Source organism: Adiantum capillus-veneris, chromosome 9 (genome assembly GCF_014529385.1).
Source record: "Adiantum capillus-veneris isolate H3 chromosome 9, ASM1452938v2, whole genome shotgun sequence".
NCBI classification, from domain to species: Eukaryota; Viridiplantae; Streptophyta; class Polypodiopsida; order Polypodiales; family Pteridaceae; genus Adiantum; species Adiantum capillus-veneris.
Window position 1 is genome coordinate 145,024,018 of NC_140939.1, and position 20,251 is coordinate 145,044,268.

At 45.2% G+C, this 20,251-nt stretch overlaps 1 protein-coding gene across 1 annotated transcript in view; it reads right to left on the reverse strand.

Moving 5' to 3' along the window:
* LOC147451311 (protein FMP32, mitochondrial-like) overlaps window positions 1-20,251 on the reverse strand; it is a 40,280-nt gene that overhangs the window by 6,872 nt on the left and 13,157 nt on the right. The window contains exons 2-3 of the mRNA XM_086520286.1: window positions 1,709-1,840; window positions 1,371-1,430 (exon numbers count right to left, since the gene is read on the reverse strand). Coding sequence (XP_086376412.1) covers window positions 1,371-1,430; window positions 1,709-1,840 — 192 coding nt within the window. The remainder of the gene's footprint in view (window positions 1-1,370; window positions 1,431-1,708; window positions 1,841-20,251) is intronic.

The following is a 20,251-nucleotide window of genomic DNA, read 5'->3' on the forward strand; positions in this document are numbered from 1 at the left end:
CGCAGGCGTGTTCGCTCCGCTAAAAACGATCCGAAACAGGGAATTACAGCCTGCTGTGTTTTTCTGCAGGTTTAGGGTTTCGCACCTAAACTGCAAGGGAACACCGGGGGAGCCTCGTGAGAGCCTTGGCATGCGTGTACAGGCTTTTGGGCACCCGGCAATGAAAAACAGAGGATTACAACCCGCTGAATTTCTGTGGCAGCTCACCAGAAAGCTTCCAGATAGCGAGGGAATCCCACCTAGACAGGTGCTTTTGACCTACAGAGGTTTTTGTGCCGTTATGCTGCCGAAATCAGGTCGAAAACCTGCGTTTCCAGCCCTCGCCAGGTTTGGACAGCTTTGTGAAAGCTTGTGCTAAGTGGTCGGATCGTCTACCTTAATCTCAATAAAGAAATACCGAAAGGGGCGCCAGTCGTTGGGGCCTACAGGGTGTCGGTCTCGTCTGCGCAGTCACATTCTAGTCGCTGGACACAACTGTGTTCTTTTCCCTTCTCAGTGCTCTGTGTAAAGTTAATAGGTAATTGAAATAGTACCGCCCTCTACGTTGTATAGGCCGTTGTATAGGCCGGTTATAGCAAAAGTTGCTCAACCGAGCGAATCTCCGATGCACGCTGATGTGCAAATCTGTTTTTCTTTTTGTTTCTTTATTTGCCTTCTGGGCTTTGGTTTGTAGGGCCTATGTGCTGTAGTTTTTTCATTTTTGCATGTTTCCACCATTGTTTTGCCCCCCCTGTACAGCTGGAAGTGTCATATAATTTGCCTCTTGGTGTCCCACACCTAGGGTATTTTTCCTAGATCCCCATCTCACTTGTTTCCACCTACAAGCTCTGTTTTTGTTTTTTCCAAAAAAAAAAAAAGGAGGTCAGGTAACCTCGCAAATCTCCTATATAGATAGGGGGCTTATCGACCCCTTAGCCATCTGTTGTATCATCAGTTTAGTGCCCAGAGGGCCACGTCTCAGAGAGCATCTAGACACGCAGTCTCGGAGAGAATTGGACCCTCAGAAGTTGTACCTCGGTGAAGTAATAATAAAGAAATACCAACAGGGGAGCCGGTCTTTGGGGCTAGTGCGTCAGGGGACAGAACTCCCCCATTGCGTGTCGACCCCCCCCCCCCCTCTCTCTCTCTCTCTCTCTCTCTCTCTCTCTCTCTCTCTCTCTCTCTCTCTCTCTCTCTCTCTCTCTCTCTCTCTCTCTCTCTCTCTCTCTCAGGAGAGTCTCCCTATGTCTAAATCTCTAGTAAGAAGCGGAGACGTGTGTGTGTGTGTGTGTGTGTGTGTGTGTGTGTGTGTGTGTTTTGTGGTGGTGGTGGTGGCTTTTGAGAGAGAGAGAGAGAGAGAGAGAGAGAGAGAGAGAGAGAGAAGAAGATACTTGTGCATTTTGGATGTCAGCCGTGATCTTTTGCAAGGCAGCTTCTTGCATCATTTCATTCTGCAAAACCCAGAGATAACCTAAAAGGTCCATAAAATTGTAATGGAGTGGAGATTGGCAGTTACGAAAACAATTGTCCTGTTCAAAATCCTCTATATCTCAGAGACACATAAGGGACCATTACTGTTTAATAATCTGCACCTTAACTACATACAACTTATATAAGTACTGCCCAAATACTAGTGCACACATATAGAAGACTAGCACTTAAATGGATACAGGAGACTATTTTCAACATAAGGAAAAGCTCCTTTACACAAAACCAATGCTGATTATACCTTCTGCATGTCAGGCTTGGATACAAAGGTTTGTGAGACATTATCCATGCTGTCATTAAGCACTTCAATAATAGCTGCCGTTACAGCTTCTGCTTGCTTTGGAGTCAAACCCTGAGACTCGAGCCTACGGACCTAATCAAGAAAGCACGGATTCTCTTAGAAAATGAAGTGAATCACAGGAATACTTGCAGAAACATATTGTTGTAACATGGAAGGACTAGCTTGAAAAGACAGTTAAAGAAATGAAATGCAATAAAATGTTTCTTTACGTTTGCAAAAGGCCTGAAGATCTAGACCAGAAAATTGCATTGTCGTTATATGATCAAAATTCAAATGTCTAGTAAAAAAAATAGAAAAGACTATTGTAACAAATACTAACATGTAAAAAAGCAAGTGAACCAGAAAGCCAGCTGCCAAAGCCTGACCTTCTCAGCTAACTGCCACAATAAGCACCATAATGTAAACTCCCTCATAGATCACTGTCTCATGGCATCAATTTTCTCCGTTTAAAAAAAACTCATGGGAGCTGCTGTATCCTCTCAATAACGGCCTGGATACGGAGATGGTAAATATATCGGGATCGAGATCTACAAATGTCTGTAGCTCTATCAAGAAAAGTCCCATGAGCTGAAAGGTGACAAGTCATGGGTTCATCTTCTAGCTCTTCCTCTTCCGACTCGAGCGAGGAGGACAGAAAGGGTAAGAAGCGAAGCAAGAATCAAAGTTAAGAGCAAGAAAAAGGCAAAGAAGATCAGATTCCGACCCGTTTCTGACAGTTCTACCAAGGAGTCATTCTCTGGCAGTTCGGACTCCGATGATCACATGTTTTATACAAAGAAGAAATACTTTTACAAAGCCAACCAGTATGATTTTCTCAAAGGCAAGAGTGAAAAGACTAAGGAATTTAAAGAGGGTGGACAGTTAGTGAAATTTGAATCCTTTTCCGGATTCCAAGATGCTCCCAAGGCTTTGGCTTTCATTCAGTAGTTTGATATAGCATTCTATGGAGGGCACTACTCAGAGCACTCCAAGATTAGGAGGGTAGCATCGTTCTTGAAGGGAAATGCACAAACATGGTGGTCCACTCTTTTTCTGTGGAGACAAGCCCCGACCAAGTGGTTGAAGTCCAAAAGGCTCTTTATTTCTTCTTGGTTGACCCAGGAGTACCAACGAGATGTGAGAATTGCTTGGAACCATCTTCGGATGTCACATGCACATGGCTCCGTGTGCCACGTGGACATACTTCATCGACTTCCAGAGCCAGTTTTCCCCTTCTTCCTAGATAGGGATGTTTAGAATCCTAGGAGGATTAATACCGATAATTTTCCGAGCATGTTCACAGGACCTACATGTCCGGACACGTCCATTAGACTAGGCTTTCCAATTTGGAACCCTCTTGCATAAATGGTTTGTATACGCGTTTTGACGGATGTTATTACACTACAGTGGGCATCTGGCATGACAAGCATGTGGTTCTAAGTTAGAGGAATCCGACGTGCCAGACCACGCGTCAATCGGATTCCCAGGTGGGCGGATGTGCGACAGTTGCACCCACATTTGGACCCCCCTAGACCTATTTTTAAAATAAATCATTTTATGATTTATTTGTTGGAAAATCCGGTGGACACTTGCCCTACCTGAAACCTAAGAATTATTTAACCAGTGATATGCACCCATAAAGGGATCCATCCGAAGACAAGTTGCCGAAGACTTTTGCTAGCGCCTGAAGCAAGAAGAAGCCAACGTTTTCAGCAGCCAGAGGCCAGCGTTTTCAGCAGCAGTAGCAACCAGCATTTTTTTTGGGAATTCAGCCAGCCCTAGCGTTAGCAGTTTTCCCAGCTTGGCGTTTCCTTTCAGCAAAACAGCAGATCAGCCCAAGCGTTTTCAGTTTTCAGCCCTTCCCCTCGCCGGATAGTGGCTCGACTCTGCCTCCGCGAGTTTCCCGTTGTGATCCAGTACTTCGACAGCCCATTGAGCCTCCCCTCGGCCATTCCCTCGCCGGCATCGAGTGCTCCATTGCTGTCCATCACCGACCTCGTCAAGATCGCGTTTTCAGCCCATCATACTTCTCACATCGGGAGTGCAAATCAGCCCATGGTGGTCATCCGCAATTCCCACATCGAGAAGGATCCAAGGTGCATCAAATCAGCCCTGGAGGTGCCTCTTCCCGAGGAGTTACCGCGGTGATTTGTCGTCGTCAATTCAGTAGAGTCTGCATTGAGGTATTGCATTGTTTATACAATCCATTTACGCAATCTAAAGCAAATACCACATCGGTAACGGTGTGGGGGGCCCTTGAGAGGGTTGGTTGGGACCCCATCGGGTGTCGCTCTTCTCTCTCTCTTTTTCTCTCCCCCTCTACACATCTCTATTGCATTCTCTTAGCCCCTCTCTTCAGGGGAACATAAAAGCAACGTCCATTGAAGCACAAAGCATTCACTAACGCAAGGAAAGAAGGAAAGGATTTTGTTTAAGTGTAAAACTAGATCTTCACCATTTCAATTCTGCTGCACGTGACATTGGTATCAGAGCTTTGAAGATTTTGCACTAATCCGCTAATCCCCAAAAAGTTTTTTTTTTTTTTTTCCTCTTGTGTTTTTGGTTGTGTTGGCAACCCTTCGGTGTATACTCCTCCCATACTTTGAACAGCAGGCCTACCATTGCGCGTAGAGCCGTGCGCCTTGAGCGTCGAAAAATAGCAACCAGTTGTATACTGGGTGCATGCGAGGTGCGCCGACGAGGGGGTAGATAGTCGCCCAAAATTAGTCTGCGACCTTCCTTGAACCAAGAGGAGAAATCCTTGCATGGTCAAGACTCGTAGCGGTATGCATACCTCCACCAATCAAGAAGGCGAGCAAGTGCCACCTATGGATCCTCCAAGCCCTCCCCCAACCCCTCCTCCTTTGCCACCAAATCCCATGGATGCTATGATGCGGATGATGATGGAGATGATGATGCGGCAAGAGGAGGCACGTCGTGTCAAACGTGTGGAAGCAGCGAAGCGTGAGGAGTGCCTATTGGCGGCCGAAGCCAAGGCTTGTATACGGGAACGCGAGGCATACACCGAGGCCCGAAGGCAAGAAAGGCAAACCATGCGTGATCTCATCACCACCTTGGCAGTGCGATCCGATACCTCTTCTTCAAAGCCCGATCATAAAAAGCTTGCCAACACCATTGCGGAGGCAACCATTGCTACACGGATGACCAATGATCCAATTCCCGAGAAGATCACGTTTAGTAAGTATGACGGTAAGATGGATGCTATTGTCATTTACTCTTGGTTAAATCAATTTACATCCTATTTTGCGGTTGTGAAAAAGTATGAAAATAACAAGGTTCTCTGGGCTTCCATGCATCTCACGGGTGATGCCATCACTTGGAAGGATGAATGGTGGAGTACAGCTACCCATGCCGCTACCTCGTTCCCCCTCTCGAGCTTAGTTGGAAGGAGTTCGCGGAGAATCTCAAGACTCGCTTCCTCCCTCCACAGTACTTGAAGCGATTGAAGGAGGATTTCGGGCTTTGTCTCAACAAGGTAAACCGGTGATGTCATATGCTAACCGTGTGTCACAGCTAGGTGGACAATTGCGGAAATCGGATGATGAGAGGTTAGAGGCTTTTCTCTTTGGATTGGACCACTTGATCAAGTTTGATGTGGAGGCCGGTGATCCAAAGACATTGCAAGAAGCGATACGCTTGGCTCAACTACAAGAGATAAAGCACAACAAGGTAAGCTTAAGACTGCCTCAGGTAATGGTAATTCTTCCTCTCATGACTCGTCTAAGGAAAAGGACAAGAATTCTAATGGGAATGGCAACAATAAAAAGAACTCTCCAAATTCTTCTCAATCTACTTCTACCTCTCAATCTCAATCTAAGGGCGATGACTCTGAGGATAAGGGTAAAGGAAAATCTAATAAGCCTCAACTCACACTTGATGAAAAGATTGCCCATGGAGTTTTAGGTGGTTCATTAAGTAGAGAGAAACAAGCATTGTATGCAAAAAAACGTAGGTGCTTCTATTGTTCAATCGTAGGTCACATGAAAACAGTGTCCTAAGAAGGAATCTAGCAAGGAAACTCTACTACGTCCACTTCTGACTCTACCCCTCAGGTGAATGCCGTGAGTGTGGTAGAGCAAGAAGCTAAGCAGGAGGGGACTTTCGGAGAGGATGAACTCATAAAATGTTATGGACATGTTAATGGTCAAAGGGTCATTGTGTTGTTTGATTCTGGAAGTTCTCACGATGTCATAAGTGAATCTCTTGTGAAACATGCACGTCTTCAGACAGATCCGATCCCCACCATCCCGATGCAAGGATTTTTAGACGGCATGTACGCTTCTCTCTCTCACGAAGTTAATGATGTCAATTTGATTGTTCAACAAACTCAATTTACTCGTCAATTTGTAGTCTCTAAACTTGCAAGATGTGATATCATTTTGGACATTAAGTGGTTTCGCATGTTTAAGCCCATTGTTGATTGGGAGAAGTACACGCTTCTCATCAATCACAATGTGTCGCAGCCAATCCTCATTCTAGGCAAGAGCGGCATTCCCTCTCTCCCTCTCATTTCTCATGTCCAGGCTAAAAGAGAGCTACGTCGAGGAGCCTAAGCGGCCGTCATCTATGTCAACCCCACATCCAGGAACTTAGGTATTCCTAACAGTTATGGTGAGTTATTTGAAAAGTTTGAGCATTTGTTTCTCCAGGATGATCTCCCTCCTACACTCTCTTCCGAGCGACCCGAGGATCATGTCATCGACCTAGTGGACGGAGGACAACCTGTAAGTAAGTTTCCATATCGTATGAACAAGGCTAATGAAGAGGAGCTAGAGCGCCAACTAGGTGAGTTGTTGGTTAGGGGTTTTATACGTCCCAGTGCAAGTCCTTTTGCTGCTCCTATTCTTTTTGTCCGTAAGAAAGATGGCTCATCGCGGTTATGTGTGAATTACAGGGCTCCTATTCTTTTTGTTCGTAAGAAAGATGGCTCATCGCGGTTATGTGTGAATTACAGGGCCCTCAACAAGATGACGGTCAAGAACAATTCCTATGCCTCGCATCAAGTACATTTTGGAGCGTCTGAATGGGGCGGTGGTGTTTTCGAAAATCGATTTGAAGAGTGGCTACCACAAGGTAAGAATCGCAAAGCGAGACATCTACCAGACCGCCTTTCAGACCGAACGCGGGTACTACGAGTTCATTGTTATGTTGTTTGGTCTAGTGGGCACACCTAGGGTACGTTAATCGCATGATGATGCGTACCTTCATTGATTTGGTCGATAAGTGCGTGTTCATCTTTTTGGATGACATTCTCATTTTCTCCTCTTCTTGGGAACAACATGCTATTGATGTGGAGAAAGTTTTAGCCCGCTTGGATGCTAACCATCTTTATATTGCAGCAAAGAAGTCGGAATTTTTTCAGACTACTGTGTGCTATTTGGGCTACATTATCTCTCCCGAGGGCATTCGACTTGATCCCGCAAAGGTAAGTGAGGTAAGAGAGTGACCTATGCTTGAGACAACATATGATGTTCGCTCATTTTTGGATTTGTGTCAAGCATACAATCCTCACATTAGGCACTTTGTACATATTGCCGCACCATTATCTCACTTGTTAAAGGGTGTAATACACACCGTCAGCGCGTTGTCATGACCGATGCTGCTAAGAGTGCTTTTGAATCACTCAAAGTAGCAGTCACCGAGGCGCCATGCCTCGCCCTCGCCTCTTGGGATGAGCCTTTTGAGGTGTGGACTGACGCTAGTAACATTGCCCTTGGAGCAATGTTACAGCAAAACAACCATCCAGTGGCATTCCTCTCTCGTAAACTCATTAGTGCTGAGAAGAATTACTTTGTTTATGATAAGGAATTTCTCTTTGTCATTCATGCATTAAAGCATTGGAAGCATTTCATTTATGGGCGTGAGTTTGTTGTTCGCACAGATCACCAAGCACTTAAATGGCTTCAATCTATGCCTAGTGCACATTGGAGTGATAGGCAAGCACGATGGTCTCAGGTTTTGAACACTTTGGTAGTATGATTGTCTTTTTTGGCAAAGCTAACCTTGTTGCAGATGCAGTTAGTAGGAAAGGTCAAGTTCTCTCTCTCGAGTCTCATTCTTTTCTTTCTATTCAAGGTGTTAGCTTTGATGATCTAAAAGACAATTACATGAGTTCTGAGTTTGAAAAGCATTGGTTACAAGCACTGAATGCACAAGGTCCGTGCAATTATCTCATTCATGATGGGTGGCTTTTCTTCACGAACCGCTTGTGTGTGTTGTCTTCTCATCGAGCACCCATTTTGCATGACGTACATGATGCTTTGACGGGTGGGCAAAGGGATATTAATGCTACATTAGAAAAGGTTGAACATTTTTTCTATTGGCCAAAGATGTGTAAGGATGTGTATGATTATGTTACTAAGCGTGTTGTGTGTCAAAAGGTTAAAGTCCCTCGTGGTAAGCACCAAGGGCTACTGATGTCGTTACCCATCCTCATTTGAGGACATAAGTATGGACTTCGTAACTAATTTGCCCCTTGCCCGTCTGCACGGAACACGCAATGTCCAACCATTGATCGGTTTAGCAAAGTTTGCATGTTAATCCCTTGCAAGGCTAATGTTACTCCAAAAGATGTTGCACGGTTGTTTATCAAGCATTGGTATCCATTGTGTGGTCTACCCAAGTCTATTGTGTAGGATTGTGATACTAAGTTCACATCCAATTTTTGGCGTGCTTTGTTTGAAAATTTTGGCACTCGGTTGAACTTTTTGTCTGCATTTCATCCACAGTCTGATGGACAAGCTGAAATTTACAATCAATTGGCATTTGATGTTCTCAAATCGTATGTGCATGATAAGCAATCTAAGTGGGAGCAATATTTTCCATTAGTTCAGGCTGTCCTCAATGAATCTTTTTCTAGTCAAACCTACGTGGAGGTACTCGAGAGTGTTAACCTTCGGCTTAGCAAGGCTCAAGAGTCCTATTCTAGGCATGCTAATAAGCATCGATAGAATGTCTCATTTAAGGAAGGTGACTGGGTGTATTTAAGGATCATAAAGCAACGTCTCAAGCAAGTTGGTAAGAGGTGTCCTGAACTCTCTTTTCGTATGTATGGTCCGTTTCCAATCATCAAAAAGGTAAACGATGTTTCCATGCAATTACGTTTGGCATCTTCTTGGACAATGCATAATGTTTTCCATGTTTCTTGGCTTAAATTGTTTCAGGATGATCCTCCAAGGAACGTTCCTGACTAGGATTGTTGATGAAGCCGAGGTGATGGAACCGAGCAGATCCTTTTGCATCGATTCAAGCACGAAACGAAGAAGCAAGCACGACAATATTTCCTCAAATTCAAGGATCTAGGGACACATGAAGCGGCGTGGGTGGACGAGGAATTCTTCACCGATTACCCGGATCTGCTAGCCTTGAACAAGGAGGCCATGCAAATCGGTACCCGTACCTCACCTTAAGCAGGAGGGGATGTCACGTACACATGGCTCGGTGTGCCACGTAGATGTACTTCATCGACTTCCAGAGCTAGTTTTCCCCTTCTTCCTAGATAGGGATGTATAGAATCGTAGGAGAATTAGTACCGGCAATTTTGTGAGCTTGTTCACACGACCTACATGTCCGGACAAGTCCATTAGATTAGGTTTTCCAGTTTGGAACCCTCTTGCATAAATGGTTTGTATACGCGTTTTGACAGATGTTATTACAATACGGTGGGCATCTGGCATGACAAGCATGTAGTTCTAGGTTAGAGGAATCCTACGTGCCAGACCGCGCGTTGATTGGATCCCCAGGTGGGCGGATGTGCGACAGTTGCACCCAGATTTGGAACCCCCTAGACCTATTTTTAAAATAAATCATGTCATGATTTATTTGTCGGATAAGCTGGTGGACAATTGCCCTACATGAAGCCTAATAAGTATTTAACCAGTGATATGCACCCATAAAGGGATCCATCTGAAGACAAGTCGTAGAAGACTTTTGCTAGTGCCTGAAGCAAGAAGAAGCCAGTGTTTTCAACAGCAGAAGCAGCCAACGTGTTTTTTGGGAATTCAGTATGCACCCATAAAGAGATCCATCTAAAGACAAGTTGCAGAAGACTTTTGCCAATGTTTTCAGCAGCCATAGGCCCGCATTTTCAGCAGCAGAAGCAGCCAGCATTTTTTTTTGGGAATTCAACCAGCCCTAGCGTTAGCAGTTTTCCCAGCTTGGCGTTTCCAGTTTTCAGAAAAACAGCAGATCAGCCCCAGCCTTTTCAGTTTTCAGCCCTTCCCCTCGGCAGAAAGTGGCTCAACTCTGCATACGCGAGTTTCCCGTTGCGGTTCAGTACTTTGGCAACCCATCGAGCCTCCCCTCAGCCATTCCCTCACTGGCATCAAGTGCTCCATTGTTGTCCATCATCGACCTCGTCGAGATCTGCGTTTTCAGCCCATCATACTTCTCACATCAGGAGTGCAAATCGGCCCATGGTGGTCATCTGCAATTCCCACATTGAGAAGGATCCAAGGTGCATCAAATCAGCCCCGGAGGTGCGTCTTTCCGAGGAGTTACCGCGGTGATTTGTCGTTGTCAAGTCGGTAGAGTCTGCATTGAGGTATTGCATCGTGTATACATTCCATTTACACAATCTAAAGCAAATACCACATCGGTAACGGTGTGGGGGGCCCTTGAGAGGGTTGGTTGGGACCCCATCCGATGTTGCTCTTCTCCTCTCTTTTTCTCTCTCCCTCTACACATCTCTATTGCATTCTCTCAGCCCCTCTCTTCAGGGGAAGATAAAAGGAACATTCATTGAAGCACAAAGCATTCACTAAGGCAAGGAAAGAAGGAAAGGATTTTGTGGAGGTGTAAAACTAGATCTTCCCATTTCAATTCGGCTACACCTGACATCGGATGACCAAGGGTGACACTTTGGATGCTTACTGTGAAAGATTTTGGGATTCTTTTCTACCGACCTCTTTACGGACTCCCAAAGAAATCCAAGATTACTGCCTTGAGCAGAAGTCCGAGTCCATACAACAACTGATGGGACATGCTAAGCGATGTGAAGAATTGTGCTATTACTTCATATATGTTTACTATATTTTTGAACAGGATTAGAAAGACAACTCTGACAAGAGACTTAAGAGACTGTGTTTGATTGATTGATTGAAACTGAGTACAATGGGCTACTTCTATAGGAGACAAAGAGTCACAAATAAAAAGACACGTCTCATGGTGAATAGACATGACTCTAGGCGTAGAGACACATCCTTTGGACGAAGAGCTACAACCATTGGGCGAAGAGTCGCAACCGTAGAGCAAAGGGGTGTCACCAGTCCTCGAAGGAGTGTGGCTTTTGACCAAGTGGCATGTCTCTTGAGCGACGACCATCCAAGCGTAGGGGTTCTCCTTGGCATGGCACTTCGCGTATCTGCATCCATGAGTAAGTGTGTATGATGTAACTTAATCACAATCGTGACATTCCCTCCTATTTAAAATAAAACCCAAGGGTAGTTGTAGAAACTCCGGGAGAATGAAAAATGTATTTCTCCTTACTTCTGCATCCAAAGTGCTTACTGTTAAGTCCCATGTCATGGCACTGTTATTGACCATAACTATTTTTCCAAGCTGAAAATTGATCATATCTGGAACTTGATTAGTGCTTTTGTCAAAGTCATTTGTAACTTCGAGCTTTGTCCAAGAAAAGATTGAATCTTTATCTGTTTCAAGTGAAACTATTCGTAAACTGACTTGAGTTTTCTCTTGAGTAATGACCATTGGTTGGAAATCTGCAAGGTATTCCATTGGTTTGTCTGGAATAGTAAAATCCTCCTGAAGGGATGTCATAGACTGAGACAAAATAGTGTTTGGAGGTATATCCATCTGTAAAGGTTTATCACTGAAACAAGTTGTGTCCAAAGATTCAATTACAGCAACTAAAGTCGTGCTGCAAGAGTCTATATCTGTTTAATCCTTTGCATCCTTGAAGGTAAGGATTGGAATCTTCAAGTTTGTAGAATTATCTTTCATCGGTGCATTAAATATCTGTTTAGAAACAAACACTTTATTCTGCAAGGGCGGTGATGAGGCGAATTTTTCTACCTGGAACACGGCCAAAGAAGGAATTGTGTTGGTTGGTTGTCACACAAGAAACAGAATCTTCTCAATCTTCAGCTTTCTCAGCGGGTATTAAGGCTTCCAATTGAGAAGGAGGAGGTTGAGGGAGTTGTTGCCTCTTAAACCTCTAAAGAATCCTCTTGCACAAGGAAAGGATAAAAAAATCTTCAACTTCACCACCATCAAACAAGGAAGACTTAAATGTAGGGCATGGCTCGTGAGGGAGAACTTGTCCAGCGTCGCAACATTCACAACCGAGTACTCAACTAGGGTCAGATATATGTGCCACTAAGTAAGCCCATCTTGATATTGTTGATTTCTTTTTAAGCTGAGATCCTTTGGAAGCTTCAAGTGGCTACTTTTGTTGCTCATGATTCCAATAAAAAGTAGGTTGCTTGTAACTGTAGTATTTCCAAGAATAGTCATGTTGAGACTATTGTTGCTCACATGAAGGTACTTTGTGTCTAGTTGTCTCTGAGAAACCATGCTTTGGATGAGAAAATTTGGGTTCAAAAACCTTCGGTTTGAGAGGTTCTTCTTGGTTGGCCACTGAAGCTTTGGAAGAAGATGGCAAAGAAGCAGTATTAGTCGTCCGAGAAGTTGTAGGACGACTCCGAGAAGTGTTTTGCGTCCGCATCTTCTCTAAGCGAGTGTGAATTGATGCGAGGCTCGTGAAAAGTGCTGCCATCTGCTCTTTGAGTCTTGAGAACTGCTATCGGGTCCTCGGGTTTAATAGAGTTGTTGCCATCTTGTGATTCGCCCATGCCGACTGCTTAGAGAAAGTGATTGTTTCTCCAGATAAGTTTAAGAATTGATACTTCGGGAGCGGGGAGCAGGAACTGTTTTTGGAGCGGCATGACGTTGGGTTACATAGACCAAGTAATCCTAGAAGGCGGGAACTGGAACCTGTGCGGGAATAGGTGCTCAGGAACAAGTTCTAGAACGGGTACTCCAGGAACACGAACGGTATCTGGAAAGGGTTCCGACTCCGGGGTATCGAAAATTACTTTGGATTCGGGAGTGTCGGGTATAATGATCACGTCGTGTTCCGACAGGACTTCTTTGGGAATCTCGTCTATGTACGAGAGAAATGGGACGGGTGCGTTGAATTCTCCATCGGCCATGTGGCATGCGTGCAGAGAAGGCCAAGAAATCCAGCGCTAGGAGGAAGAGCAGCGTGCAAATTTTGGGATCGCTGACTTGCAGGCATCTTTATGTAAGTTGAGGGAAGTTTTGAAGAGGAGTTTACATGAAGTTTAAAAAATCTGGAGCTGGTCGGCCATTGTTAAAAAAAAACCGCTGAGTTTAATAAGATTATGCGCTGCTGGTTTCTTAGCGTAAAAACTCCAGCAATGCCTTTATTGGTTGACGAAGGGGCAGCCCAACGCTTCTCTTCAGCCCGCCAGCACGGTACCCATTCGCGTGAAGGGATGCAAGACTGAACTCGAAGAGGCACATCCCCTCGAAAAGCCTCGCGAAGAGTCACCAGCATCATAGGTACGCCCCCACATAGCTGTAGCACTGTCCCTTTATTTATATATTTGGAACAGAAACAAATTTAAATTACCTCATCTGACAACCTGTCTACATGTGTACCACCGAACGTCCGCTTCCATACAACTCTACGAGAGGGGGGGAGAGGGTAGCGGCGATGGTGAGAGGCTCACAACCTTCGGGTCCCGGAAAAATAATTGCTCTGATACCACTATGAAGAATTGTGCTATTACTTCGTATGTGTTTACTTTATTTCTGAGCAGAACTAGAAAGAAAACTCTGAAAAGAGACTTAAGAGTGAAGAGTACAATGGGCTCCTTTTATAGGAGATGGAAGAGTCATAAATGAAAAGACACGTCTCATGGTGAATAGACATGACTCTAGGCGTAGACACATCCTTTGGAAGAAGAGCTGCAACCATTGGGCGAAGAGTCGCAACCGTAGAGCAACCAATCGTCGAAGGAGTGTTGCTTTTGACGAAGAGGCATGTCTCTTGAGCGTAGGGTCGTGACCATATAAGCGTAAGGGTCCTCCTTGGCATGGCATTTCGCGCATCTGCATCCATGAGTAAGTGTGTATAGATGTAACTTAATCACAATCGTGACAAGCGGGGATTCTCGATACATTCGAGTAACTTGACCTACCCCACTGATGAAGTTTTGACACAAAGGACCGGACAAAACTCGACAAATGACAATACAAAGAAGAAGAAGTTCCAGAAAAAGAAGAATACACGACCCCGATTGACTGTGCTACCTCAAAGAGGGGAAGTGTTTTGGCTGCGGGAAACAAGGACACATCTCTGCCAAGTGCCCCAAAAAGGCACAGCAAGGACAATCAGAAGAAAGGCCAGACTGTTCCAGAGCATCAAAAGAACGTGGCAGAAAAGGCAATATGAAATCAGGACTGGTACCGGATTGCATGGGGACCGCCGACCCGAGTCAGATGGACGAAAGTACGGAACTTTATCGCGCATGGGGCAAAGTAAAGGATCAGGAAGCCCTCATTTTCTTTGATGGAGGAGCCAAGGCCAACTTCATTTCACCTGAATTGGCGGCTCGACTTCAAATTACACCCGACAGGATGGGGGCACCGGCAGAGGCAGTTCTACCGGCGCCCAGACAGGATGTTGCTATTACACTTGTCATTGGCAAACTTTGTTTGCATTTTCGGGGGTATTTAGGGCACGAGGACTTTTACATCATGCCTTTGGACGAAGAGTTGCAACCATTGGGCGAAGAGTCGCAACCATAGAGCAACAAATCGTCGAAGGAGTGTGGCTTTTGACGAAGAGGCATGTCTCTTGAGCGAAGGGTCGTGACCATCCAAGCGTAAGGGTCCTCCTTGGCATGGCACTTCGCGTATCTGCATCCATGAGTAAGTGTGTATGATGTAACTTAATCACAATCGTGACAAGGAGGGATTGTCGATACGTTCGAGTAACTTGACCTACCCCACTGATGAAGTTTTGACACAAAGGACCGGACAAAACTCGGCAAATGACAATACAAAGAAGAAGAAGAAGAAGAATGCACGACCCCAATTGACTACGAAACAGAGAGCTGACTATCTCAAAGAGGGGAAGTGTTTTGGCTGCGGGAAACAAGGACACATCTTTGCCAAGTGTCCCAAAAAGGCACAGTGAGGACAATCGGAAGAAAGGCCAGACTGTTCCAAAGCATCAAAAGAACGTGGCAGAAAAGGCAAGATGAAAGCAGGAGTGGTACCGGATTGCATGGGGACCGCCGGCCTGAGTCAAATGGACGAAAGTACGGAACTTTGTTGCGCATGGGGCAAAGTAAAGGATCAGGAAGCCCTCATTTTCTTTGATGGAGGAGCCAAGGCCAACTTCATTTCACCTGAATTGGCGGCTCGACTTGAAATTACGCCCGACAGGATGGGGCCACCGACAGAGGCAGTTCTAGCGGCGCCCAGACAAGATGTTGCTATTACACCTGTCATTGGCAAACTTTGTTTGCATTTTCGGGGGTATTTAGGGCACGAGGACTTTTACATCATGCCTTTGGAAGGGTTGTGACGTCCTCCTAGAAATCCCTTGGTACCACAAGAACAACGTCGTGGTCGACTATTGGGCCAAGAAAGCGACTTTGACGAATGAGAAGGACAGGAAAATTGAACTTTCTGTAAAATTGAAGGGCGAGTCCGTCCCTTTTGTATCGGCTTCGGCCATTTCGAAATTAATGAAATCCAGTCTTTTCATTCACTCAATCTACTTGAAAGAATTGAATGATGAACAAAGAACCAATATGTCTGAATTGGATAGAATTTATGCACACATGCTGACTGTTTCTCAAAAGGCCTACCAGGCAAGCTACCTCCACCTCGTCTTGAGGACCACACCATTGACTTGATTCCTGGAAGCACACCACCGAACCGGCCACCTTACCATGTTAGCCGAGCCCAGAATGAAGAAATCATGAACCAAGTGAAAGAGCTTCTCGAAAAGGGTCTCATCCAGCCTATTACATCACCTTACTGTTCTCCGGTTTTAGTAGTACTAAAGAAAGACGGATTTTGGAGAATGTGCATTGATTATAGGGCTCTCAATAAAATCACAATCGAGAACAGATTCCCGATTCCAAGAATCGATGATATTCTTGAGACTTCAAGGATCCTCTTGTTTCAACAGGATTGATGACTTACAAACGCTCCAACAACCTTCATTCAAATGATGGATAGGATTTTTCAAGAGTATCGATCTTTTGTTGGCACTTTCTTTGACGACATTATAGTTTTTTCCAAGAATGAAGCAGAGTACCGACAGCATCTGCTACAGGTCTTTCAGGCATTGCGCGAGCATAGATTGGTTATAAATACCAAAAAAAGCGAGTTTTTTTTTGCCGGAGATACATTTCTTGGGACAAATCGTCTTAGCAACAGAAGTACATATGGACCCGGCCAAAATTGAGACTATCCGCGATTGGCCTGACTTAAAGATGTTCATGAAGTTCGAAGCTTTTTTTGGGCTTGTGCTCTTCTTATCGGCAGTTCATTCGGAAGTTTGCAGAGATAGCTTCACCTTTACACTTATTAACTCAAAAAGGAGTCCCTTTCTCATGGGGACCGACAGAGGTGACTGCTTTTTAGACACTTCAAGGAAAAATTGATTACTGGACAAGTGTTGGCTTTGCCAGATTGCGTTGGCTTTGCCAGATTTGCAAAATTCGTTCGAAGTTTATTGTGATGCTTGTGGTCGTAGTTTGGGAGCGGTCTTGATGCAAGAAGGCCATGTGATTGCCTATGAAAGCAGAATGTTTTCAAGGCCAGAATTAGTAGCACAGACCTATGAGAAAGAGCTATTGGCAGTGATCCATGATCTGTGGAGACACTATTTACTCTGAGCCGATTTCACAATTTTTACAGATCATTAGAGTCTATGCTACTTCTTGTCACAGAAGCACCTTTTGGAAAAGCAGATGTGATGGGCTAACATCTTGTCACAGTTTCACTTCCAGATTTCCATATTCAGAAACAGAAAAATTTAGTGGCAGATGCATTGTCTTGGAAACCTAGGGTCTTGGCTATTTCCGTGATTCATCACAAAAGTTTTGAGGATATGGTTGACCAGTACACCACAGATTTTGACTTTGCGGACATTTTTACTCGAATACCAAATGGGGAGACGGTTCCAGGGTATTCCATACGGGATGGCTACTTGATGAAGAAAACGATGTTGTGTGTTACACAACCCTTTGAGGGAAAAAGTCTTGACCAAGTGTCATTGTCTACCTTTTACAACCTAAGCTAACCCCGAATGAAAAAGCCACCCAAGGAATTATAGGAGGATACATAACGGCAGAAGAACAAGTCATTTATGCTAAGGAAGGTCGATGTTATCAATGTCACGTCAAGGGTCACACTAAGAAGTGTCAGGTGTAGCGGAACAGAATAAGGATTTGCTCGGATCTAGTACTCCGCACACAAACACAAGGGACACTTTACTTCACTTGAAAGAACTGAACTGAATTGAAAGAAAGAGAGAGAAAAGAGACGACACATTGATGTCGGGTCCCAACCCTCAAGGGTCCCCTTGCTCTGTTGCCAGAGCAAGTACTTTCTTTATTCTTGCACAAATGCAACTACAATGATGCTGATGCTAAATGGTATTGATGCTACTGATGCTGAAGGTTACTATGTCGAAGACGATGATGTCGACAAGCGGTACTGCGGGTTCTATGTCGAAGACGGGGAGGTCGACGACGAGGTCTATGTCGAAGATGATGAAGTCGACGACAAGGTACTAAGGGTCTTTGTCGACGACAGTGAAGTCGACGATGGCTCTGTGTCAAAGACGGTGAAGTTGACGACAGTTCTGTGTCAAAGACAGTGAAGTCGAAGATGGTTCTGTGTCAAAGACAGTGATGTTGACAAGGGTTTTGTGTCGAAGACGGTGATATCGATGACGGGTACTGCTTATCTATGTCGACGATGACAACGATGGTGACTATGACGATGACGACGATGGTGTCGTCGTCAAGTCTGGGACTGCGATGACGATGACGAAGGTGTCCTCGTCAAGATAGGGATTTGTGATGACGATGACGAAGATGTCGCATCAAGATAGGGATCTGCAATGACGATGTCGACAACGACAACGATGCTGTCGAGGACGACGACGTCAAGGCAAAAAACTGAAAACCCTAGAAGCACTGTTGGGGATCTGCTACTGCGGCGATACTGCGGCGTAGATCTGCAACCGCTTCATCAAGCTAGGACTGAAGTAAAAACGCTGGCTGATCTGGCTGAAATCTGAAAACGCTGGTTGATCTGCTGAATTCTAAAAACGCTAGGCTGATCTGGTGCTAGATGGGGAATCTGACAAGGATCTGCAACCGGGTGGGAGCGGGTTCTCGTGAGGCAAAAGCTGAAAACTGAAACGCTGGTGGTAATGGCTGAAAACGCTGATCTTCTTCTTGAGAAAATGCTAGGGCTCCTGCTGAGGTGCTACCTGACTGCTGGGTGCCTGCCTCCTTGTGTCCCTGCTTCTACTGCTTCTATTGAGTGCCCAATGGGTTTCTTTTATAGATCTTTAGCAATTTGCCCTACCTACTTTTCCAACAAACTTACAAAAAGAATTCCAAAAGTCACTTTAAATAAATGACTTATAAGAGGTGGTTCAAGCGATAAAATGCCTGCATGATGAAATGATTGTTCTTGTGCAAGAGAGGGTATGCAAGTGTGACCGGCTTGGGCATGCACGTCTTGCTAGAGGCTCGCAAAGTGCCAGGCTCAGTCCTACGCTAAGACTGACGCTAGACTATGGAAGAAGCCTTTCCACGTGGCACAAGTGAAGTGCGCACGTGACATCCCCCGCGTTAAAAGTGAGGCACAACTGCCGAACTTCTATCTGTACTTCTGATGTTGACTGATGAATGCTTCTGATGTTGTGGATGCACAAACCAATGCAGATTACTCCGAAACCAAGGACTGATGGTACTACGGGTGTTGTGGGTATTGCTAGCGATGCAAACACCGTGTAAGGGTCACTGTCCAGCCTTACTACGATTGCCGAATATCAGTCTAGCCTCTATACCACATAGTGCTGACTCTGCCTACTGTAGCAAGAGCTGTTCCCCGAACACTAACTGTAGTGAAAACATTACCGGTGCTCATGGACTGAGGTGTTGGTTCCAGAGTCCTTTCGAAAGGTTCAATAACGAGGAAAATGGATGCACGCTACATGCGAATGCGAATGCAAAAGAGGCTAGGGATCCTGTCTCCAACTCCTTCCATATCCGCATAAGAGGCTAGTAGATCCTCCTACTCAAGATCTGGGTTCTTGTGTATCCGATGTCGATCTTCCTTCAAAGACATGGCCATGAAGATGGGGTCTGGTAAGTCCATAGTCGAGACTCAAAGATTCTTCAAGGAAAAAAAGTTGGGTGAGGTTCTTTGGGTTCTTACTTCTTCTTGGTACTTGGGGTTCTTGATTCTTCTTTAGGTTCCTCCCTTGAGTTCACGAAGCTGAAGCACGCACGGAGCTATGATACCAATGTCAGGTGCAACGCACAAAAAGCTTTGATACCAATGTTAGGTGCACCCGAAGAGAATAAGGATTTGCTCGGATCTAGTACTCCGCACACAAACACAAGGGACACCTTACTTCACTTGAAAGAACTGAACTGAACTAAAAGAAAGAGAGAGAAAAGAGACGACACAAGGATGTTGGGTCCCAACCCTCAAGGGCCCCCTTGCTCTGTTGCCAGAGCAAGTACTTTCTTTATTCTTGCACAAATGCGACTACAATGATGCTGATTCTAAATGGTACTGATGCTACTGACGTTGAAGGTTACTATGTCGAAGACGATGATGTCGACGACATGTACTGCGGGTTCTATGTCGAAGACGGGGAGGTCGACGACGAGGTCTATGTCGAAGACGATGAAGTCGACGACGAGGTACTAAGGGTCTTTGTCGACAACAGTGAAGTCGGCGACGGTTCTGTGTCGAAAACGGCGAGGTCGACGACGGTTCAGTGTCGCATACGGTGATGTTGACGACAATTTTGTGTCGAAGACAGTGATGTCGACGATGGGTACTCCTGGTCTATGTCGACGTCGATGATGTCGACGACGACGACGATGTGACTGACTGTGACGATGACGACGATGGTGTCGTCGTCAAGTCTGGAATTGCGATGACGGTGACGAAGGTGTCGTCGTCAAGATAGGGATTTGCGATGACGAAGATGTCGTCGTCAAGATAGGGATCTGGGATGACGATGTCGACGACGACGACGATGTTGTCGAGGACGACGGCGTCAAGGTTGAAAATTGAAAACGCTAGAAGCACTGCTGGGGATCTAGAACTGCGGCGATACTGCGTCCTAGATCTGCAACCACTTCGTCAAGCTAGGACTGAAATGCAAAAACGTTGGCTGATCTGGCTGAAAACTGAAAACGCTGGTTGATCTGCTGAATT